The sequence below is a fragment of the Canis lupus genome, chromosome 11, assembly GCF_011100685.1.
Source record: "Canis lupus familiaris isolate Mischka breed German Shepherd chromosome 11, alternate assembly UU_Cfam_GSD_1.0, whole genome shotgun sequence".
Taxonomy (NCBI): domain Eukaryota; kingdom Metazoa; phylum Chordata; class Mammalia; order Carnivora; family Canidae; genus Canis; species Canis lupus.
In genome coordinates this window covers 50,915,992-50,940,345 of record NC_049232.1, presented here as the reverse complement: position 1 = coordinate 50,940,345, position 24,354 = coordinate 50,915,992, and the positions used below count along the sequence as shown (strand labels likewise).

The following is a 24,354-nucleotide window of genomic DNA, read 5'->3' as shown; positions in this document are numbered from 1 at the left end:
AGTAGCATTTTGTTTATGAACTTGTGACCTCACTTTTAAGAAGAAAGCAATGTCTTAAAACCTAGGAAAAATATTCCCCTTCCCTTTAACCTCTTATATCAGAATCTAGAAAGATTACTGGATTTAATCAGATTTTGCTGAATAGTATTTTCATGTAGCATTTTTTTTTTTTTCATGTAGCATTTACTCAGGTGAGTTTTATTGATTCAGATGTCCTCGGTTATAGTTTTGAAAATTCTTGTAAAAATACTTGATGTGTTTAAAGTCTGGTGTAAAGATTTGTATTGCTGAGGATTTTTGCTTTTATTTCCTTTTAAAGTCCTCCGTCCTTGGTTCAGGATTTGGAGAGCTTGCACCTTCCAAAATGGCAAACATCACCAGCTCCCAGATTTTGGACCAGCTGAAAGCTCCAAGTTTGGGCCAGTTTACCACTACCCCAAGTTCACAACAGAATAGTACGAGTCCCCCCACAACCACTTCTTCTTGGGACCTCAAGCCCTCAACTTCCCAGTCCTCAGTCCTTAGTCATTTTGGTAAGTATACATTTTCTGTGGTGGTTTGCCCCTCGTGATGACATGCTAAACAATAGTAGAGGGATCCCTGGGTGGCGCAGCGGTTTGGCGCCTGCCTTTGGCCCAGGGCGCGATCCTCTAGACCCGGGATCAAGTCCCACATCGGGCTCCTGGTGCATGGAGCCTGCTTCTCCCTCTGCCTATGTCTCTGCCTCTCTCTCTCTCTCTCTCTCTCTCTCTGTATGACTATCATAAGTAAATAAAATAAAAAAAAGAAAAAAGAAAAAAAAAAACAATAGTAGAGTGTGTTGACTTGTCAACACTGATGTGGAATTTGTCCAGAGATGTTTCTTTTTAGTAGAATTTCTGTGGAGTTTGTGAATTAAATCCATCAGCTTTGCGTTATATAAATACCTGCATATATTTGTTGTTATTAGCAGTAGTGGTAGTAGTACATACTTAAAGAGATGTGCAAAAGTATCGTAAAGCCATAAAAATATAAGGAAATAACACTTTAAAAAAAAAGGTTTTATTTATTTATTTGAGAGAGAGCACATGAGAGGGAGCATGAGCAGCAGGGAGGGGTAGAGAGAAAAGCAGACTCCCTGTTGACAGCCTGATATGGGACTTGCTCCCAGGACCTTGGGATCATGACCTGAGCTGGAGGCAGACGCTTAAGCGACTGAGCCACTCAGGCACCCAGGAAATAACACTTTGAGTAAATGCTTGGATAGAATTTTCTAAGCTCTATTATAGTAGGGAGGGACAAAGTTGGGATGTAGAATTTTAAAAGACATCCTCTGGGTTGCTTTCTTACTCTAATATTTGTATGTATCTACCATGATTTGTTGTGCAGCATTAATGTCAGTGGTTTATAATTTAAAGGCACAATGTGTAAGTTGGATGTTTTCACCCATTTTCTACCAATGTACACATGCCACACTGTACTAAGGAATAGCAGAGGGTTATATTAAACACAGTGTTGCTTTCCAAGGCATGTTTAGGGCTTAATGAAAGACATGGAAAATCACATTTCTTTCCTGAAAGAGAATGTGTTGTAATGGAAATACCTGAGACTATCCCCAAGTTTGGAGTCTACCTAGGAAATTCATTAGAGCCTTAATACTGCTTTTTTTTTTTTTATTGGAGGACTGGTTATACTAACTAGTCTCTGCCTAGTAAATACCAAAATTCCCCATTCCCAGTAGGAGAGTTAGTGTTCACCGTAAACTGCATTGTGCAAACATTAAAGGCAGAGTCACTCTTCTTACCTGATAGGAGTGCTGGCAACCTTTGCCTAGAGCATATTAAAATTCTGTGTTCTTAGACACTGGCCAAGAGCCAGTTTAACAAGGTGGCATTTCTGATGCCAGCTGTAGTCCTATGTAAACTTTTTTCTACAGACCCACTGCAATGGGTGATAAGAATTTTTAGATTTGTAGATGCTATTCCCATATTCCTTATAAATCCAGTCTTTTTTTTTAATCCAGTCTTTTGTACATATCTCTAATATTAAGTCCAAAAATAGATTCATCTAAGATGGAAATACATGTCATGGATTGGCAGCCCTTCAACTGGATTTCTCACTTGTTTCTGTAAATACAGTTTTATTGGAACACAGCCATGACATTCGTTAGATATTGTCTTACAACTACTTTCAGTCTACAAAGGGGAGAGTTGAGTAGTCGATAACGGATGGCCTTCAAAGCCTAAAATATTTATTAGCCTGCTCTTCACTGGAAATAATTGCCAGCTTCTATGTGATTTGAAAATCATGTAGACAGAGGGCTACCTTCCTTTATAAAAAATAGTAACTATAAATAAAGGAGACTAAACCAAGGTAAAAACTGGTCAAAGAGGTATGGCAAGAGTTCACAGGCAAAGAATACTGGAGTATATGAAATGATGATTCATCAGATTTATATCATTTTAATTTTCATCTCTCATGCCACTTTCTATTATTTAAATTAGGAAGGATAAAAGTTGGTATTCAAAGCATGTTAAAAAGTGTATGTTCTATCTGTTGAAAGAATTTTGAAGTGTTCATAAAAATTTAAAACAGAGTAGCTCTTTGAAGTAGTATCTCTCTCTCTTTTTTTTTTTTTTTTTTTTTGAAGTAGTATCTCTATTCTAGCTGTTGATTCCACAGGTGTACTTGTACTTAAGCAAAATGTCATAAAACACATTCATTGCAGCATTGTTTTTCTTAACAAGATACTGGAAAACCTGAAAGCCTGTTAATATAGCACTAGTTTTAAAAATCGATACCTATATACTCTGGATTACTATGTGGCTGTAAAATAAAGTAGCTCTTCACATGTTAATATGGAACAGTTTCTTAAAATCAAATTGTGAGGAAGATATATAATGTGTTTTGAAACAGCATCTCTGAAGATACTCAGGAAACTGGATACAGGAGGCAGTCGCCTCTGGAGTGAATTTGGGGATAGAGTTGAAAGGGTGATTTATAGTCATCATATACATTTTTTTTTTTACCTTTTGGATATTGAAATATATGTTTCTGAAATTTTTTTTTTTAACAATTTAGTTAAAAGATCCATAAAGCAATAAAAATAGAATTCTCTGTTAGTTAAAGGCTTGGTGTGTAGCAACTCAGTGCTCTTCTTACCCACTCCGTATGTCTTAATGTAAACTGCATCTCTTCTCTGCATAAGAAATTATCTACAAACCCATTAGCTTCCTTTTCCACTTAACATATACCAGTTATAATATATCACACAGACCCCCAACTTGGGGAATGGGGTAGAAGATTGTTGGGAGAAACCAATGGTGACTACAACCTTTCACTGTCAGTCATGGTAGAAGAGGGAGCTCCAAGCCCATGTTCCTAAATAATTGATTGTTGCTTACTTTCCCTCCCTCTCCCTTTACATATTTCATAGACTTCAAATCTCAGCCTGAACCATCCCCGGTTCTTAGTCAATTGAGCCAGCGACAGCAGCACCACACTCAGGCCGTTGCTGTTCCTCCTCCTGGGTTGGAGTCCTTTCCTTCCCAGGTAAAACTGCGAGAGTCAACACCCAGAGACAGTACCTCCACTGTGAACAAACTTTTGCAGCTTCCCAGCATGACTGTAGAAAATATTGCTGTGTCTACCCACCAGCCACAGCCTAAACACATCAAACTACCGAAGCGGCGGATACCTCCAGCTTCTAAGGTGTGTTCTCCATTCAGAGGTCACAGGCCCAGTGGTGGAGTATTTTAACACCTCAAGGGTTGGGTTAATAAGTCTCAGAAACGGTGACATGGTAATTTTTTCAAGCACATAGCTTACTCTGCTTAATGAGGTGTTGGCCATTTCTGAGAGATGGGCTAATATTAGGGTGAATGGTTTTGTGTTGGAGACAGAGACTGTTCATTCAAATTACAGGATCTGGCTCAGAAAATCTGCTGGTCTTGTGTATTTAGCTGTGTTTTGTAGATACTGAGTAAGTGGTTCTTTAATTAGATAACGCTTTCAGCAAAGGCCCACTCTTCTCCCATCACTCACCCACCACCAGCGCCACCGTTTCTTTAGTCTTTGCTCTAAGAAGCAATTGGTGACACTGACCTTTCTAATGTTTAATTTTTCTTTTCTCTTCTCTTTGTTTTTGAAATATGCTCCTTCCTTTTTTCCTTCTTTTGTTGGGTCTCTTGCTCCTTGTTCCTCGAGGGTGCTAGTGTAGTACTGTGGGAAACCAGTGCTTGTTTGGTTCTGTTACAGGCCTCTGGGACTCGGAACCTCTTATCTCTGTTCTTGACATGGTGGCTCTGCTTTTTCAGATCCCAGCTTCTGCAGTGGAAATGCCTGGTTCAGCAGATGTAACAGGATTAAATGTTCAGTTTGGCGCCTTGGAATTTGGATCAGAACCTTCTCTCTCTGAATTTGCATCAACTACAAGCAGTGAAAATAGTAACCAAATTCCCATCAGCTTGTATTCGAAGTCTTTAAGGTACGCAACTAACTTGCCTGGTTTTGACTGAATTAAGTCCTTTGTTGGCAGTAAAACAAAATAGAGCCTAAGAAATCACTTGGTGGAGACAACACACCCTTTGGTGGTGGGTTTGTGCACCAAACCCACCAATGACTAGTATCTGATTGCAGAAGTTTTCTTCCATCACCCTAGGAAGAAACCCTTTGCCTGTTAGCAGTCCCTCACAATTTCCCCATCCCCTCATCCCCTGACAACTACTCCGCTTGTCTCTGGATTTGCCCATTCCAGGTCAATCTCTCTTTTCTCTCTCCTCTCTCCTCTCTCCTCCTCTCTCCTCTCTCCTTTCTCTTCTCTCTCCTTTCTCTTCTCTCTCCTTTCTCTTCTCTTCTCTTCTCTTCTCTTCTCTTCTCTTCTCTTCTCTTCTCTTCTCTTCTCTTCTCTTCTCTTCATTCATGTGAGACACAGAGAGAAAGGCAGAGACATAGGCAGAGGGAGAAGCAGGCTCCCTTGAGAGCTTGATGCGGGACTTGATCCTAGGACCCTGGGATCACAACCTGAGCTAAAGGCAGACGCTCAACCACCTAGGTACCCCCTAGATAATTTCATATAGCAAGAATTATGCAATATGTAACCTTTTATATCTGGCTTTTTTTACTTGGTGTAGTGTTTTCAAGGTTCATCCATGTTGTAGCTTGTATGCATTTTATTTCTGAATAGTATTTCATTGTGCAGATAAATCGCACTTGGTTTGCACATTGTTTATCCATTCATTAGTTGTTTGGATTGTTTCCACTTTTTGAGTGTTATGAATTGTGGTACTATGAACATTAATTGACAAATTTTGTGTCCTTTCAGTTGTTTTGGATATAGACCTAGTAATTACTGGTCATACAGTTTTCCTTACATTAACCATTTGAGGAATCAGTAACCTTTCTTCATAGTGGCTACAGCATTTTACATACCTACCAGTAATCTGTGAGGGATGCAGTTCTTGTACATCTTTGCCAACACAGTTTTTCCTTCAATGGAAACTTACGTTTTATAAGTAGAGAATCCCAGGTTTTAGATTTTATTAATTTTTCCACTGTCCAGAGCTAACACCTGATATTTACTCTTTTCTAAAAATGGTTTTAGACTTCTGGATTCTTTATGGATTCTTAAAGATGTCCCTTTGCTTGTCATATAAATTAGGTGGGTCTGATTGGGAGGGGAGGGATATTTTGAATTTACATCTTTAATACAGGTAAAGATTGCAATAGTATAAATGTGTAGGTACAGACATGTTTATTTAATTTATAATATAGCAATAAAGTGATGAAATAGTTCTACTTGATCAAGCCATGTAAAGTGACAAATTCATGTCTAAATCTTTTTATTCTTTCTAGTGATTCTTTGAATACCTCTCTACCAATGACCAGTGCAGTACAGAACTCCACCTATACAACTTCAGTCATTACCTCCTCCAGTCTGACCAGCTCATCACTGAGCTCCACTAGTCCAGTAACAACGTCTTCCTCCTATGACCAGAGTTCTGTGCATAACAGAATTGCATACCAAAGCTCTGTGAGTCCATCGGAGTCAGCTCCAGGAACCATCACGGTAATTGGTCTGGCAGGTTTCTTCAAGTTATCTCTCCACCTAATGTGGGGCTCAGACTTATGACCCCAAGATCAAGAGTTACATGCTCTACTGACTGAGCCAGCCTGACACCCCTAGAAATTGGCTAACCTTTTGAATAGAATCCCTAAAGTTTATTGAGTTTGCTAATAGTGGACACGTGGTATGAAATATGCATTTCAAGCACCCATGCACAGGAATGTGTGAATGGACCCAAAAGCTTAGTTTAAGGATAGCATAAGGATACATCCCAAATTGTCCATAGTGCTTTATATGGGGTGTTGGAGCAGGTGTCGGGGGGAGCACATCTTAGTCTTATTTTAATATCTAAGTTTTCTGTAAGTTGGGATATTCAAGTATTACTGGTGAGAGCTACTTTATTATTTATTTTTAAAAAAGATTTCTTCATGAGAGACGCACAGAGAGAGGCAGAGACCTAGACAGAGGGAGAAGCAGGCTCACCAAGGGGAACCCGATGTGGGACTCAATCCCAGGACCCTGGGATCATGGCCTGAGCCGAAGGCAGATAGATGCTCAACCACTGAGCCACCCAGGTGTCCTGAGAGAGCTACTTAATTTTTTTTATTATTTCAATTTTTTATTTAAATTCTAGTTAATATATATGGTTAAAATTGTAGTTGACTTAAACAACTACAGTTCTGGTTCCTCAGACATACAAAGTGCATTTTAAATGCTCAATACCTATAGTGGCTACAGTATAGGAACACACACAGGTGTATATAGAATATTCCCTTTATTGCAGAATATTTTCTTGTATAGTACTGGGCTGTAGTTTTTAAAACATAAATTAAAAAACACATAAATCAGACGATATGCTGTCTAAGCTATGTCTCTGTCATTTGCTCAACTTCTCAATTCCAGCCCTAATTTCACCTCATACATTGCTTGCTCATTTCATTGCTCAGCTCATTCTTTGCTTGGCTAGTTGAGCTGAGACCCTGCAGATTTCTGATATCTCCTGACCTTTCAGTACTTTACTTTTGCTACTCCCACCATTCTTCTGCTTAGAATTACCCCCACCCCAAATAGTGTAGTTCACATGTTTCATTTTGTCCATTGTCTGTGCTTGCTTGCTCTATCTAATTTTTAAAGATTTATTTATTTGACAGCGCGCATAAGCAGGGTGAGGGCAGGCTGAGGGAGAGGGAGAAGCAGGCTCTGGGTAGCCTCGTGGGGCTTGATCCCAAGACCCAGGGATCATGACCTGAGCAGAGGCAGATGCTTAACCGACTGAGCCACCCAGGTGCCCCACTCAGTCTTATATTTTAACTAATTTTTGTTTTTCTTTTCGAAGTTAAAATGTTTTATTGTCTATATTTCTTGTAAATAATTTCAAATTGTTGTAAGGAAAAAAATATGTTGTAAATAAGATTTCTTGAACAGAAATTGTACTGGATTTGGATTAATAAAGAGGCAACATTTATTAGGTTTGTCTTTAGTAGTTTTGACATTTGTAAGAAGGAAATTTATGTCAGCTTCCTTCTTCCATCCAGGGATACTGTCTGAGTCTTGTAGGCTCCACTGTTATTCACTATATACCTGTCTCCCATGCTCAGTGTGCGGAAATTTTCCTTGTGAGGATGCCTCCTTCTGTGTGTCTTGATTCCAATGAAATGCCTATAGTTAATACAAACTAGTTGTCAGATTCCGCTCTTTTGGTACTATCACACTCTGCTATTCTGCTCTTTTCCTGCCCAGTCAGAAAAGCCATGTTTCAAAGTAACATCTCTTTCTCTCTAAGAATCAAATGTTGCATTTAATTTAGAAACATTTTTCTCTTGCATGGTGGTGCCCAGGAGACAGAAGGTGCATGATATAGAAAGGCGTAGTGATTTCAGCATGAGTTCCTAAGCTTTTTTTGTACTGCTTAATAATTTTTAGGATTGTTTCATTGTTTCTTGTGTAATGAGTCTTACGTTGTGCCCTTTTTACTTCCCTAAATACTCAATCTAGTTTTTAAAAATGTCAGCTCCTTGGGATTTATTAACAGTAAATCCTTTAAGAAACAAAACAAGCCATTGTTTCTTTTTCTTTTTTTTAAAATATGTTAAGTCAGTCTTTGGAATTTTATTTTATTTTATTTTATTTTAAAGATTTTATTTATTTATTCATGAGAGACATACACAGAGAGAGAGAGGCAGAGACACAGGCAGAGGGACAAGCAGGCTCCATGCAAGGAGCCTGATGTGGGACTCGATCTTGGGTCTCCAGGATCACACCCTGGGCTGCAGGTGGCGCTAAACCGCTGTGCCACCGGGGCTGCCCCAAGCCATTGTTTCTTGATTAATCTGTACTTCATATGTTTCTGGCTAAATTCCAATAGAATTTCCACTAAGTTGCCATTTGATTTTTGTGGGTTAACTTACTTTCTTTTCTCTTCCTTACAGAATGGACATGGTGGTGGTCGAAGTCAGCAGACAATAGACAGTAAGTACATAAGCTAGCAGTTCTTGTTTTGGCTGGTGGAAACCAAACAAAAAGAGTATATAGCTAATATGGAGAAAACAACAGGTAATTTGTTCTGCAAATTTTAGTCCTTTTTCATTTTCTTTTTTTTTTTTTTTTTTTTCTTTTTCATTTTCTTTAAAAAAGATTTTATTTATTCATGAGGGACACTGAGAGAAGCAGAGATATAGGCAGAGAGAGAAGCAGGCTCCTTATGGGGAGCCTGATGTGGGACTCAGTTCCAGGACCCTGGGATCTCACCCTGAGCCAAAGACAGACCCTTAACCACTGAGCCACCCAGGCGTCCCTGCATTTTTTCTGATAGTTTTGAGCCATCACATTGGCATCCTTTTTTGGGCAGGGCTTGCAAGTTCAGCTAGAGATTCCTGTGTTGAGTAGGTTATAGCTGATGGTATTATGAGAAATATAACTATAGCAAGAATGAGGTGATAGCTTCATATTATTCTGTTCTAGTCGACTGCTCCCCAAGTATAGAGTGTAGTATGGATTTAAAAGATGCTTTGCTTAGAAGTACAGGTTCTAGTATAGTCAAAGAGCTCTTCAATATTATAAAGGACTTTTAAAGCAAAAATTTGGTGTGCTAATTCAGAAAACACGTGCTCATTGCCTTCATGATCTAGTGGACTATTGTATAGAAAAGAGGTCAAGGGGATCCCTGGGTGGCTCAGTGGTTTAGTGTCTGCCTTTGGCCCAGGGCGCGATCCTGGAGTCCTGGGATCGAGTCCCACGTCAGGCTCCTGGCATGGAGCCTGCTTCTCCCTCCTCCTGTGTCTCTACCTCTCTCTCTCTCTCTCTATCATAAATAAATAAATCTTAAAAAAAAAAAAAAAAGGAAAAGAGGTCAAATACTCCTCACTGTAAACACTTGGGGAAAAAAATGAGGGACCCTCTTCTGATTCTGGTAAGTTCAGTAATCCCTGGAGTTGTTGGTACAGCTGAATCCCCATTAGTTTTTTTCCTTTGTTCTTGGCTTAATTGTCTTTTATTGTTAATGATGATTTTCCTTCATTATGCAATAATGCAAATGGGTATCCACTATTGAGTAGAGAGGTCAGAAAGACTGCTTTTATTTGGGATTTCGGGAGTGTGGACATGGAATCTTATCGGCCTCATTTGGAATTAAAGTGTCCTATGCGGGGATCCCTGGGTGGCGCATGGAGCCTGCTTCTCTATGTCTATGCGTGTCTCTCTCTCCGTGGCTCTCATGAATAAATAAAGTCCTTAAAAATAAAATAATAAGATAAAGTGTCATATGTAATTTACCCAGAATTAATTTTGCTACTGCTGGGCTGCCAGAGCTATTTGGAAGTACATTGATAACTTAGAGAACTTCTGATGTCAGAGAACATTCTCATTCCATAAGCTTTGGTGGCAAGTTTCTTTTCTTTTCTTTAAAGATTTTACTTGTTCATGAGAGAGAGGCAGAGACATAGGCAGAGGTAGAAGCAGGCTCCTCACAGGGAACCCGATGTGCAGGACTCAATCCCAGGACTCCGGGATCATGCTCTGAGCCAATGGCAGATGCTCAACTGCTGAGCCACCCGCGTGTCCTGACAAGTTTCTTTAGTATAGGCATGTGAGAATGTGAGAACACATAGAGGTGTCCTAGATTATTGGAGACCTTTTTTTTTTTTTTTTTTAATTTTTAAAAAATATCTCTACACCCCATGTGAAGCTTAAACCCCGAGATTGGGAGTCAAAACATCCCACCAGCTGATCCAGCCAGGTTCCCTGATTATTTGGAGATTGGATTTTGTTTATTTATTTTTTTTTAGTGGTGGGGGAAGAGCAGAGAGGCGGGGGAGTAGGATCTTAAGCAGGCTCCATACCTGCAAAACCCTGAGATCATGATTTAAGCTGAAATCAAGATCCAGACACTAAACCAGCTGAGCCACCCAGGTGCCCCTATGTGGAGATTTTAAATGAGATAGTAAGATATGAAATGTCTGGAAAACCTGGTGTGCATTTTAGATAGGTTTTTGTCTTCATCTGTGTCTCCTCCTCATACTCCCCTCCACCCCCTATTCTTTGAGAGGCTTCTTGTGAGCTTATTATTGTCCCCCAAGACATAGGGAGGTAACTTATGGGGTCTGAGTTTTGGGTCAAGGGCATCTGTGGTCTTTTTATCTGGTATCTGTAACAACATTTGTCATGTTTGGAATAGACTGTCCATAAAAGTTAATCCTCAAGGTGGTAAGGACTACTCTAAGAAAATGGACCAAGTTTTGTATTGATCCTGTTGCTATCTGTGTTTGTTTTCAAATCCTCCTTTTTAGAGACTATCATGTTTTCCTTTGGGCTCCAAGGGAGTCCTGCAGGTAGGTGAAGGTTGCTCTTCCTAACTGGAAAAGACAATGATGCTTTATTTCCAAGCACATATCTGAGTTGTATGTGTGGATAGAACTAAAACTGAGTCTTTTCTACAGCTGGGATTGATCATATTTGTGTTCTTTGGGAAGCCTAATAAACTCCTTATGTGCTCTGAGGGTTTGGTTTAAGGAAATACTCACTGAATGTGTGAAAGTAGGTGTTGGATAGTGGCATATACACTCCCCAGTGTATATGTACCCTGAATTCCCAACCCCCATTTGCCCTGAATTGGCTGTAAGCTTTCCCAGGTCAGCCTGATGGGATACTGGATAGAGGTAAAGACCTAATTCTTTGATGGTCTTGCCCACCAAATTTGTACTGTTCCTTGTTTTGCCTTTTGAGATTTGCCTCATATTCTAATCCTGTATATCAATCTCAGAGCCTCTTGCCCCTTCTGGTGCAGCTCAGGGTCGGCTTCCTTTAGTTAGGAGTAGTACATCCACGTTATAGGACAGTTTGCAATTATAAAGCTAACTTTTCCTACGCTTTGCCACGTGCTGTTTGTCTTACCATCATGTCATTTTTACTAGTCATATTTGACAGCAAATACTTGGGCATTATCCCCAGAGAATGTAACTTTATATGTTTCTCAAACTGAACCTGCCATGTCACAAGATATTGAGTGTATTTCAGATACTCATGATTGGTTCTAGAGCTAAACTGATCTTTTCTTACAGCTACTTCATCCGTTCCAGCTCCAAAGACAACAGACCCTCCTTCCGCCCTCCCATCTGTGGGCTCCCTGCCCAGCACCACTTCCTGCACTACGCTTCTGCCCTCTGCATCTCAGCACACTGCCACTTTGCCCTCCATGTCGCAGCCTGGTGACTTGTCCAGCAGCCCCCTTTCTCAGCTTAGCAGGTATGGGGAAAATACGTGCCCAGAATGAGAGGCACACTGGGATGAAGTCCTGGATGAACCCTTGTAGAAAGCAGTTGCAATGAACGAAATTCTTTTGTTGCCCCTAGCATGATGGCCTGGCTTTTTGTGATAAAGCTGCAGCGCGTAGGTTTTGGCTGGGCCTGGTCTCAGAAGCACCAGATGTGTAAACTTGCCTACTTGTAATGCCCCTGCAGTCAGAGAGCACTGGGGCCCCTAGGAATGGGGTGGAGCCAGGGGTCACTGCTGCTAACTCTTCTTGGACTCCTCAGGAGTGTTCCCGGAGTCTGGCATCTCCCCCCAGCTCTGGGCTTGAGTCTCTGGGATGTGAAGTGAGAATGATGTTTCATTTTTGAGCAGGTCTTTCACTTGCTCATGTGGCTTCAGAGGTTGAATTATTAGAACAGAATATAGGAGAGAATGGGTTTTATTTTGCCATCATCCTTTATCTTCAGAGTAGAGTATACCTTTTCCCCTCCCTTTAGTCAGGAAGCAAAGCGTTTGATTTGAATTCTGGATTTGATGAGAAGTCAGGCTCTAGCTCTGGCATGGGTGGGTTGAAATAGAAACTTTCTTCCCTTGCACACAGTTTGAATGGGGTCTCCAAGGCTGGCAGTGTTATACGTGCCGTCCCGTTTTTTTCTTTTATCAGTCTAAAGAGCAGATGATTTTAGTTGACTAAAGCTGGCTTTGGAGATTTCGCAGGCCATGATGCCTGTATCCTCATGGAAAATGACCCTTTAGATCATTTCTAAACATCCAAACACCTGGTCTGGGCTCCACGGTGATGATAAATGATGAGTGTAAAGGGCTCCCCTTGGAGGGATAGGGCAAACTTCTTTCTAGCCCACTTGGACACATGTGCCTCTCCTGTGGGATGACTCAGTGGAGTGGACACGTGGTGCTCTGTTTTGTCTTCTAGTTCACTCTCCAGCCATCAGAGCAGCCTCTCTTCTGCACATGCAGCGCTCTCCTCCAGCACATCACACACAGTAAGTGTCTACTGCATCCCCTCATTCCCAGCCCTGTTCAGTGAGCTTACAGCTTAGTTCTGTGCATGCGGGGTTTTGGTTTATGGGTTTGGAATGTCTGAGATAATTTCAAATTGCTTGGGTATTATCTCAGTCTAGGTATGTGGTTTGAGCTCTTGATTTTCCCAGGCACCACGGAGGACTTCTTGCTTCCTACCCTGGTACTTCTGTGGAGGAATTCTTCTCCAGAGTTGATCTGTGATCGCCAGGGCTGTTAGAGCTGGATTTGTTCCTAAGCATTCACTGAGCTCCCTGTATGTTAGAGGAGACGTTGAACCTAGTCTAGGGTTGGTCACGTTTGAGATATTTGTAAGCTTTTTAGAGGAAAGTAGGCTCATTGCTAACTTCAGCTTGTGCTCCACCAAAAGTCAGCTTGAATCCAGAGCAGTGTTCTAGATAACCTTATGTTACTTGGTGAAGTCCATTGTAGGGAGAATGTTTGGAGAGCTTCTGTGAGGGCTTGCTGCCCTTTGCCACATGTACATCTCCCTCTCTGAGACCAAGAACCCTGGCTCTTAGCCCAGTCGGTGTAACTGCATCCCAGTTTGTTGGTAGTCACGGGGATGACACAATGTGACTACACGGGGTAGTCACAATGACCTTGTTGTGGCATTAGGTATTCTGTCCACCCCTCCTCTGTGCCATCTCATGCCGTCTTCCCCAGCTCAGAGGCAGACTTTGGGAAGGTTGATAGTGAAGAAGGAAGCCTGGAGTGTGGAGAGGCAAGAATGGAAGTCAAGGGGGTGCCGTTGGCAAGGGTCCTGATAGGCCACATAACCTTAAGTGACAGTTATCGAAGTGTAGCTTCTCAGAGTGTGGAGTTGGGAGCACAATTTCAGTGGTGAGTCTGTGTAGCTTGTGGTGGGTGGAGGAATGAAAGGTGAGGAGATGATAAAGAGCCAGGGTGATAGTGGGGTGCTGAACTCAGGTTGGCGGAACCTGAGCATAAAGGGAGGCAGATAGATATACTGAGAACAAACACAAAGTCCTTCTCCTGGGAGATGACAGGAGATGGATCCCCAAGCAGGGAAGGATGTTTGGGGTATAGATCAATAGGAGAGATTGGAAATACGGGAAATTTCTTTTCTTGAAGAAGTCATTTGCTATGGAATGCAAGTGATGGCGAAAAGTCAGCTCTCTCTATCAGGATGTGGCTAACACTGTGGTTTTCAAATTCGGGCTTTCCTAGTGAAATCTTGCGTATAATTCTCATCATAAAATATATAGCAGAGCACACTGTGGACCTCTCTGCCCTTGGAGTAAGTGCTTGGCCCCCTGCGTGTGCCCCCAACCCCTCATTTGGCTGCTGGGAGCTATGGATAGTCCCCATCATGAGCACTAGATAACTGTCCTCCTGTCCTCCTGCCACTCGTGCATTGGAGCCAGTGTTCTTGTTGTGTGGGTTAACTACACTCCGTGTCTCAGCAAGAAACTCCAAATCATACAGCACAAACAGCCACAGTCAGAAATGCCTCCTATACTTTGTTATGTACCGAATTTGCCACATTGCTAATATTTACAATGATTTACAAGATTCAATCATGAATCTTGTATATTTACAAGATTCAGTCATGAAAAGGTATGAAGAGATACATACTGAAGTATAAAGAAGCACACCAAAATGTTTTTCTTCTTCTTCTTCTTCTTCTTTTTTTTTTTTTTTTTTTTAAGATTTTGTTTATTCATGAGACACAGAGAGAGGCAGAGATACAGGCAGAGGGAGAAGCAGGCTCCCTGCAGGGAGCCTGACATGGGACTCCATCCCTGGTCTCCAGGATCAAGCCCTGGGCCGAAGGCAGATGCTAAACCACTGAGTCACCCCGGCGTCCCTGAAATGTTTTTCTGTATCTCGTCTGCTTGGTTCTATCCCTTTTCCCGCTATTTTCTTGATCTGCCAAAATTTTTTTTTTTTAAACCCATAAAATAGGAAGTGCCTGTACAAAGTCCCTTTTCCCTCTGCCTCTTGCCCTTTTCCTTTCATTTATTTTTACTGTAATATATATGAGAGTATTCCCTAGATAGTGTCCTTCAACATTTCCCTCATTTAACAGTGTATCTCTGAGAGGTATTTCTGTGTTGAAACATAGATTGTCTTTTCCTATAGCTCCACTACATCACATTCTTAAATTACTCTTTCACTGATGGAGCTGGAGGGCCATTTTTTGTCTTGAATACCAGAAACAATGTTGCATTCGGTAACTTTCTACCTGTGTTGCTTCATGTGTGCATCAATGTCTTCAGGGACAATCTTGGAAGTCGAATCCCCAGGCATTTGACATTTTATACAAATTGCCAAATTGCTCTGCACAGTGATTGTAACCTATTTTACCTCCTGCTGGCAATGAAGGAAATGTACTGTTTCCTCAACTGCCTCCTGAGATTGTGTTATCAAATATTTTTGTTTCCGATGTGTTAATTGAAAAATGACCTTATCAGTACAATGTTTCTTTCTTTCTTTCTTTTTTAATTTTTTAAAAAGATTTTTTTTATTCGTAGAGACACAGATAGAGAGGCAGAGACACAGGCAGAGGAGAAGCAGGCTCTGTGCAGGGAGCCCGACATGGGACTCGATCCCGGGGCTCCAGGATCACGCCCTGGACTAAAGATGGCGCTAAATCACTGAGCCACCTGGGCTGCCCAGTACAGTGTTTAATTGAATGGGATTGAACATCTCATTTTTTTAAAATAATATATTAGAAAATCATTAAATTTCTTTTTCAGTGAGTTCTTCATATTGTTTATTTTTCTGTCAGGTCCTTGGTATCTCTTTCTAGGCACTCCATAATTCAGGAGACTAGTAAGTTGCCCTTTGTGATGGAGTTACAGATAATTTTCCCCAGTTTGTCATTTTATTTTTGACTTATGTATAGTTGGATACATTAATCTTATACTTTGTCGTAATTAGGTCTTTCCCACTTGAAGTTTATGAAGGAAATGTCAGTGTTTCTCCCGCTCATTATGTTGTTGTGGAAGGGTTGGTGCAGCTGTTCTTTTCCGGGCCCTTTCTAAGGAGCTGGCTCCAATGCCCCATTGGAGACACTGTGTGAGCATACAGGCTAGTTATGCCATCCCCTTGTGGCCCTCAGATTTTTTAGGTGAGGGACAGGGACAGGAGCCCTATCAGGTCCATTTGGAGTTAGGAAAGGATTGCTGGGTGACTTTGAGTTCCTTTCAGCAAGTCAGGAACTAATTTTCTAGCAAGCTGCTCTTTTGTGGTTTCCCCCTCTGAGACTAGAGAATAGTACCTTTTTGTCCTGTGGGTAAGAGTTGAAACTTCTTTGACCAGTGACACCCAGGCACAGTAGTCAAAGCTGTTCCTGATTTTGTAGCAGAGCCTGGCTCTGTGCAGAGGAACGAGGAACGGGTGCTGGGACAGACCAACCTAGCCTCACCTTGCTCCTGGGCTCTCGTCTTCCAACTTCCATCAGTCTAGGCTGACTCCTGGGGTTTTCCAGGAGACCATGATTTTACCTATTTTCACCTTGTGGATCGGATTCTGGGTTTCAGGTCCTTAAGGTCAAGGCCCTAGACACATAGGGCAGCTTGTGAGGCTGGGATTTACACAGAGCTGTCTGTGCAGTAGAAGGCAAGGTGCATGGTTGTCCTCCTCCTCCTGGGGTTTCCTGTTCCTGAGGCTTCTTCTCTAGGAGTTTCCAGACTGGTTTTATTCTGTGCATGCTCTGGTTTGGAGGCTAGTCTCAGTTTTTACAGTGTCTTTTCTTCCTCTTGGCCTGTTCTGCCCAACCAGGTGTATCTTTTACACCCACCCTCAGCCCTTGAAGCCCTTCTGGTACCTCATTCCTATCTGGAGTTGAGCAGCTGGGCAGGGTTCTTGGAACTCTCATAGTTTTGTTGGGTTTCACCCTTCCTTCCTAGGTCAGTCCTGTTGAACAGGTAGAGACACCAGCTGTGCCCTTCTAGATAGGTCCTGGTGGCCTGCACAGTGTCCCCAGGTTCTGGAGCAGCGACCTCTCTTGGCCCCTGTGACTTCCATATCAGAGTAGTTAGGAATCCCACTAGAAGGTAGATGTCCTAGAGAGCTCTGACCTGGGCTGGGCTGCCTGTGGTGCCGTGATTGACTCTCCTGAGACTTTTTTTCTTTTCTTTTTCTTTTTTTTAAAACACTTTATTTATTTATTCATGAGAATCACAGAGAGAGGCAGATACACAGGCAGAGGGAGAAGCAGGCTCCATGCAGGGATCCCGATTTGGGACTCGATCCCAGGACCCCAGGATCACGCCCTGGGCCGAAGGCGGCGTTCAACCGCTGAGCTACCCAGGGATCCCATACTGTTTGCTTTTCTCTGAGGTGGGTTGTCACCTCACATTCCAGTGGTCTGTGCTCATGTATGACCTAAGGTTTATGTGGGGTGTCTGTGCCTATTTTATTTTATTTTATTTATTTTATATATATATTTTTTTCTTTTTTTTTTTGGTGCCTTATTTTAGATAGCACAGCTTGAGCAATGATTTTTAGGAGTGTGTTGGTCAGTAAAGCTCAATGTTATTTGCTTGACATTCAGCTTACGAGTTGTGTCCTGATGACGTCATCTAGCTGCAGTGAGGGGGGGTCCACAGTGAGCAGACCTAGATGCCAGACCAGGTTCTCCTGCATGTTTGTTGTTTGCCCTCAGGTCCATGTGTCTTTGCTTTTTTGTTTTGCCAGCATGCCAGTGTGGAGAGTGCCCCTTCCCTCCAGTCCTCTGCCACCTTTTCCACGGCAGTGACCTCTGCCTCGGGTGCCACGTCCTCAGGGCTCAGCCTGCCGAGCAGCATGAACACAGTTAACAGCCTCTGCCTGGGCGGGACCACTGTGAGTGCCCCCAGCAGCAGTACCAGGGCCACGCCCTTGGTGACCTCAGGTATGTGTTTCCCTAGACCTTTCCTACCTATCCCTTGCCCCTAGAAGGTGATGCTCGGCTTCCTAAGGAGAATGCCTGGACATGGCTGCAGGGCATGCTCGGTAGCTACAAGCACAGGAACATCCTGTTCTCCCTCCAGCCCTGCCTTTGCCTCCTTGTCCTCTTGTTCCACTGACCTCTTGAGTCCCAGTCCTTCTGGCAATGATGTGGGGATGGGTGAAACCAGTCTTTGGGTGGGTCCCCCCTGGGCAGGATTCCTGGTAGCCTTTGTGCTTGTAGCTCTGCTCTCTTTTTCTGTCCTCATTCATCTCTGTAGCTAAGCAGGCCTGGTGACATGGAGGGACCAGGGAACAGCTATCTTGGGCTCCCTCTGGCTGCTTGGTGTGACCCACAGCCCATCAGCCAGCCCTGGGCAGTCTGTGTAGACCAAGGAAACTCTGGTTTGGTGCAAACTGCTAAAAGCTATCTTTACCACAGCCTGCCCCCCTCTGCTGGCGCTGCCCGGCCTTCATTCTGTTCTGAGGAGGCAGATTGTTTATTACGTTCAGGTTGCTGCAGTGTGACAGTCAGGAGTGGGTGAGGGGTGGGGTTTCTCTCTGGGCATGGAATCCTCTGATATGGAAAGAGTCTGAATGTGGTATCTTAGGCTTCAGGTCTCCCCCACCTCCAGACACGGCCCTCTGTGTCTCTCAGCTGCTGCCCTCTCCTCTTGGTGGTGACCCCATATGGGACAGCACTGTGACAGTGAACTCAGTGTCTCCCTTCCCCACAGAAGCTGAGGCATCTGTCTTCCTCTTTGTGATAGCGTCATCACTCGTTTGATTTTTGCTTTTACAGGCAAAGCACCCCCTAATCTGCCCCAGGGAGTACCTCCCCTGCTGCACAACCAGTACCTCGTGGGCCCTGGAGGACTGCTTCCTGCTTATCCGGTGAGTTCATGGTTGTATAGCTCCTGGGTGCTTGGCACTTGTGGCCTTAGGAGCTGACACCTGGCAGGACCTGGTGAGGCGGGTCTTGGGCTGCTGCTCCTTCCCTGATCTCTCTCCCTCATCTAGACTCCATTCGGGTATCTTCCTGCAGCAGATGGTCTGAGTCCTCTTTCTGAGTGTGTCCTATCTTTCCAGCCTTATTTAGGCCCTCACGTGGGCCTGGGCTTCCCAGGGGATGGTACATGGCCCCTAATAATACCCTTTTTGGTCCTCACGCAGATCTATGGTTATGATGAGCTCCAGATGCTGCAGTCACGTCTGCCAATGGTGAGTAGGATATGGTGGGGGGCTGGGAGGCTTCAGTCTCTTTCACGGGTCTTTCCTCCCTAGACCCTCATTGCCATTCTGCTGGGAAAGCTACTTGCATTTGAAGGTTGTGCCTCATGCCACTGTAGCTGGGCATGAGTGTCCTGTGCTTACTGGGGAACTTGGAGACCATTGGGACCTCTAGGGAGCTAGGAGGCAGTACTCCCTACTAAATGTGGGTCCTTTGCTTCTTTCACCCCATCCCCCATTTTGAGAAAGAAAAACCATATGACATAAGACGTGGGGTTACTTTACTGCCTCGAGTTTTTTCAGGTGTCATCTTTGAAGCAGCTTTCAGTGTCTTTGGCCCCTGAGGTGGCCCTCAGTGCTGCTTATGATGACAGCATTGCTCATCTGTCCCCAGCTGAGTGACCCGCTGGAACGGATACTCTTTAAGAGTCCTTGTGTATCTAACCTGCCATCACTGCTTGCAGGAATGCTGGCCCCAGGATGTCCCTGGTTGCTACAGCCTCACTCTGAAGCCAGGGTTGCTGCCACTTTAATCTGACCCATGCTCCCAGACTGAGGCGCCTGGCTTCAGGGAACAGGACTATGGCAGGGAGGGTGTGAGGGAGCCGTGCTCCCTGCCTGACCAGCCCGTGACCTGCTACACCACCACTCCCTCCTTGGTCTGGCATTTCCCAGACTTGCAATTTTCAGCAGCTGGGGGCATCTGTCACATGGTTGGAAAGTAGAAAGCTGTTTGAACGCCTCTGCTCCATGTGAACTTTCCTACTGCCTAAGGAAGAGGTTTTCCCTCAGTGAAGTGTCCTTCTCTCAGACTCTTTCCCATTGGCTGCCCCCTGCTCTGCTTGTCCACAAAGAGCTGCAAGTTTTGCCTCCACCTCCTAGGCCAGCTGGTGGAAGCTCTTGTCTCTCAGGAGAATGCTTCTCTGGCTGCCGAAGTATTCCGAGGCAGAGGTGGGTGGCTAGGCTGCTCTTCCCCTGGTTGCAAACTAAGCAGCCCATCACACTGCTGCCGTCCGAGTGCCTGCTGCCCGTGTCCCAGAAGACCCAGAAAGGATGTTGAAGACATGATTGCAGTTTTCTAGGGTCTTTAACAGAACTTAGGGTCTCTGGGGGAATGCCTGAGACTTAGGGCCTTGGAGAGGAACTGGAAATGGCCCTCAACACCCCCACCCCCACCCCGATTTTCATGAGGAAACCTCTTATCCCCACCTGACCTAGGAGCCTCAGGCATCAGAGATAAGAGTGTATGAGGGAGTCCTGGTGGGGCCCCCCAGAGGGGCTCAGTGGGATCCCACCCTTGAGAATCATCCTGCCTTGTAATCTTTATATCATTTAGTGCTTTAGAAGAAATCACTTCTGACCCTACTTTTTTAAGATATACTGTGTTCGTTTTTACCTTTGTTGTTTTATTAGGGTCTGGTACTTCTGTGCCTCCATCTTGCCTTTTTTTGTTTTTTCTGTGAATGGGCGCCCCCTCCTGGGCTTGCTCTAGGTCTGTCCCCTGTTTTGTTCTTGCTAGCTGTGACATCCTGGTCCTAGCTTCTCCTGGGGTTCAGGGTTGAGGAAGCTAATGGGCTATCCTGGAGGCTAAGTGCGGATGAGGCTTCAGGAGGGTGGAAGTGCCATTCCTAGCCAGGATGGTTCCTGTCTGGTTGTGTGACCAGGCACTGTTGCCCACGAAGAAGGCAGGAAGGCTTTACGTGAGGCTCAGAGGTTAGGGGGCCATAGAGGCACTAAAGAAAAGCAAAAAATTGCTGTTTGGAAGGGTGGAATGGTAGAGCTACACTAGGAGTGGTTGTTTAAGTTTTATTTTTGCTTAAATGCTAGGCTTTAAAGGTAAATATTAGGAGGGAGAGAGAAAAAGAGAAAGGAGGGAGGGAGGGAAGAAGAGAGGATGCAGAAGAATAAATCCCCTGCCACATATGTCTACTACTGGTAAAGGCCGGCCTGGATGGTAAGGTCTAGGTCAGGCTTCCCCTTCTCCACAGAACTCCACTGTTTTGTGTTCTTGGTGTCCACTGTTGCCCTGGCTCCTGTATGGTTGGTGTTGCCATGTCAGTGTGGGTGATGAGGGGCCAATTCGGGACCTTACCTGGGATCCTCTCGCAGCTGTGCCTACATGGCACTGCTGCTCTGATGTCTCTTAAACCCTCAGGTACCTCCTCTCCTGCTGGTTCCTTTTCAGGGTGCTACAATCCAGTCAATTTTCCTAGCTGCCTTTTAGAATCTGTCACATAGGAAAAGCCAGTAGATTTGGCCTGTGGCATCACTGGCATTCATCTGTGCTGTAAATTACACGTGGGATTGGGCTTCCATGGCTCTGCCTGGCGAAGGCTAACAGACTTGTCAGTGTGTATGCCCACCATGTGTCTGCCACATTCACAGTTCCAATAGGCACCATTTACTTTGAGTGCGAATGCCACACTCTGGATGTATACATGGGTCCCTGCAGTCTAGCCTGTCTGGGGAGCCTGACATCACAGCATTGCCTGTAGTGCCTGGGCTGCCTGCTGGGCCTGCTCGCCTGGAACTGGGGTGAGGCCATTCTGCTGATTGAGCCTCCCTGGTCTCTCCTAGGATTACTATGGAATTCCTTTTGCCACGCCCACAGCCCTTGCCAGCCGAGATGGGAGCCTAGCTAATAACCCGTATTCAGGTTAGTCTGTACAGGGGGTGAGGAGTGGGGTGAGGGAGTGGGGCATGGGACCGTCTGTAGCTAAAGCCAGGAATTTGGAAACAGAAGCAAAAGGGCTGAGAGGTCTGCTAGCTTCCTTTTTGTTGAGCTGACAGCCAGACCTGTTCCTATTTGCAGGAGCCAGTCTGGCTTTTTTCCTGGTTGGATAAGGAGTGGGTTGGGGGCAGTGATTCAGGTCAGTATTCCTCTTCTCCTAGGTGATGTTACAAAGTTTGGCCGAGGTGACTCTGCATCCCCTGCGCCCCCCACCACACTGGCTCAGCCGCAGCAAAGTCAATCCCAGGCCCACCACACAGCCCAGCAGCCCTTTCTGAATCCTGCGCTGCCACCGGGCTACAGCTACACTGGCCTCCCCTACTACACGGGCGTGCCTAGTGCCTTCCAGTATGGGCCCACGATGTTTGTGAGTATTTAAGGGGATATTATTCCAGTTTGGGGGAGCAACAGCAGGGAAGGAGGGATGCGACCCCACCCAGTCTCACCTGGCCTTTAGAAATGTTTTAGTCTGGGGCCAAAGCTACTTTCCCATCTATTTTTACAGGTAACGTGTTGCACCACTGAACACAGGTCTTTGTAGGTTGTGCTGCTTGCTGTCTGGGGTTAAGCTGGGGATGCCTGACCTGCCTCTAATGTTTGCCCCTAATGCCTCTCCTGTTTGCACCATCAGGTCCCTCCTGCCTCAGCCAAGCAGCATGGTGTGAACCTCAGCACCCCCACCACTCCTTTCCAACAGGCCAGTGGTTATGGCCAACATAGCTACAGCACAGGTGAGGGGTACTCCCAGCACGGAGAGACGTGGATAGGACAGGCTTGCCTAGCTCACACATGCCTCTTGTACCCTGCCATGCTAGGTTATGATGACCTGACCCAGGGGACAGCAGCGGGAGACTACACCAAGGGTGGCTATGGTGGATCATCGCAGGCACAAAACAAGTCTGCAGGTTCTGGGCCTGGCAAAGGTAGCGTCTACCCCTCCTTTCCAGGATTGAGGCCCAGAGTAGTTGTCTTCTACTGATTCTTTCTCAGGCAAGGCTACCCCAGAGTGCCCCAGGAGGTGGGGGAGGCTGGAGCTGGGCCCAGTGGCCGTGGGAACAACTACTTTCCCTCCTAGGAGTGTCCGTGTCTTCAAGCACCACCGGCCTACCTGACATGACTGGTTCGGTCTACAACAAGACTCAGGTGAGGGAGGATTCGGGTGGATGGGTAGGTTGCTGGGAGGTGCAGCCCAAACTGGCCCTGACAGTTATCTCTTTACCCTGCAGACTTTTGACAAGCAGGGATTTCATGCAGGGACTCCTCCACCGTTCAGCCTGCCCTCGGCCTTGGGCTCCGCCGGGCCCCTGGCCGCTGGAGCAGCCCCTGGCTATGCGCCCCCACCGTTCTTGCACATCCTCCCCGCCCACCAGCAGCCTCACTCACAGCTGCTACACCACCACCTTCCACAGGATGCCCAGGTGAGCCCAGTGATGGAGGCAGCCACCCTGCCCTGGACTGGGAGTCCCGCTCCAGCCCTTACAGCCCTCTCTCCTCCTCCTCCTCCTCAGAGTGGCTCGGGTCAGCGCAGCCAGCCCAGCTCCCTGCAGCCCAAGTCTCAAGCCTCCAAGCCCGCCTACGGCAATTCTCCCTACTGGACAAACTAAACCTTTGAAGAGAGGGGTGGGCTCGGGCGGGGCTTACCCCGGGCAGGAGAGAACACACGGAGCCCATTTCTGGGAGCCCAGCGCCCTTTCCTAGAATTCCTGAGACGTGTAACTGTGTCAGCCGAGCCTCTGTGGGGAGCCTGCCTCCCAGACTCGCTATTGTATGTAATGTATTTATGTATGTATTTGTAAATGTGATAGAAGTCTTGGGGGTGTGGGAGTACAGCTGCTACTCTTAGCCAGGTCTGCCGTCCCGACTCAAGCCCCTTCTCGCTGTAGCAAATGAGCCCTTTCCCACTTCTGCCTTCAGGCCTTCTGTAGAGCCTCCTAGCTGGGCAGCTGGAAGCACTGTCTGGAAGGGCTGGTTTAAGGCAGTTTGGGTACTGGGGTCAGGTACCAATGAAGAATCACGACTTATCTTGCTCCCTTGTAAGCCATTATTTGAGTTTCCTTCCCTGTGTAATTACTTTAAGCCCTCTCTTCTTGAGAAACTGGTCCTCTTGTCTTTTGTCATGTTCCTCTCCTACCAAATCTTGATCTGGGAATAGCAGATACTTTCCTGCCCAACATGAAAGTGACACCTGTTTGTCTTCATATAGAGCAGAGGCTTCTGCTTCTGGTCTTTCCCCGAGACCTGCCTTCCTCTGGCTGACCGTTTTTAAAACAGTCTGAAGTTGTGCTCAGAGATGTTCAGTCAGTCTGCTCCCTTAAAAAAAATCAAAGATATGCCTTCACCTCAGTGAGAGCACGTCTCTAAGCAAAGGCTCTATTCCAGTTGTCCTGAACCAGGTGGGCGACTGTTTCAGGGGTTTTCTCTTTTGCCCAATCTCCACCTAATAAAGTTCTGAGAGCATGCACGGTCTCTGTGTGGTTTGACTAAAGGGTAGCTCAGGGCAGAGGCTGCCTTCATTATTGTTCAGGCACTCTGGCCTTCCACATGGCCAGTCTTCTGACAATAGGTCATGAGGGCTTAAGTTGGTATTCCTGCTCTTGCTTTGGCCCCGGTGGGCATCCAGGGAGTGGAATGGTAAATAAGGCTGAGAAGGCTGCTAACCCTCCTG

The 24,354-nt window shown here is 45.2% G+C and overlaps 1 protein-coding gene and 1 non-coding gene across 10 annotated transcripts in view; both read left to right on the top strand.

Annotated features, from left to right (window-relative positions):
* The window catches only part of UBAP2 (ubiquitin associated protein 2), a 124,843-nt gene extending 100,693 nt beyond the window's left edge, over positions 1-24,150 (top strand). For 6 of the 9 annotated variants that reach the window (XM_038552617.1, XM_038552616.1, XM_038552615.1 and 3 more), the window contains 17 exons: positions 320-533; positions 3,416-3,690; positions 4,296-4,465; positions 5,833-6,046; positions 8,473-8,512; positions 11,599-11,782; positions 12,723-12,792; positions 17,498-17,693; positions 18,531-18,622; positions 18,902-18,949; positions 21,536-21,614; positions 21,851-22,056; positions 22,321-22,420; positions 22,505-22,612; positions 22,765-22,832; positions 22,916-23,107; positions 23,198-24,150. In XM_038552617.1, coding sequence (XP_038408545.1) covers positions 320-533; positions 3,416-3,690; positions 4,296-4,465; positions 5,833-6,046; positions 8,473-8,512; positions 11,599-11,782; positions 12,723-12,792; positions 17,498-17,693; positions 18,531-18,622; positions 18,902-18,949; positions 21,536-21,614; positions 21,851-22,056; positions 22,321-22,420; positions 22,505-22,612; positions 22,765-22,832; positions 22,916-23,107; positions 23,198-23,293 — 2,352 coding nt within the window. In that variant the 3' untranslated portion in view covers positions 23,294-24,150. Of the gene's footprint in view, positions 1-319; positions 534-3,415; positions 3,691-4,295; positions 4,466-5,832; positions 6,047-8,472; positions 8,513-11,598; positions 11,783-12,722; positions 12,793-13,485; positions 13,673-17,497; positions 17,694-18,530; positions 18,623-18,901; positions 18,950-21,535; positions 21,615-21,850; positions 22,057-22,320; positions 22,421-22,504; positions 22,680-22,764; positions 22,833-22,915; positions 23,108-23,197 lie in introns of those variants that run through there. The other 3 variants (XR_005366923.1, XM_038552622.1, XM_038552621.1) reach the window with 3 other exon arrangements.
* On the top strand, positions 10,894-10,975 carry LOC119874090. Its single transcript, XR_005367311.1, has one exon. It is a non-coding gene; the product is annotated as a small nucleolar RNA SNORD121A (small nucleolar RNA).
* Positions 24,151-24,354: the final 204 nt, after the last annotated feature.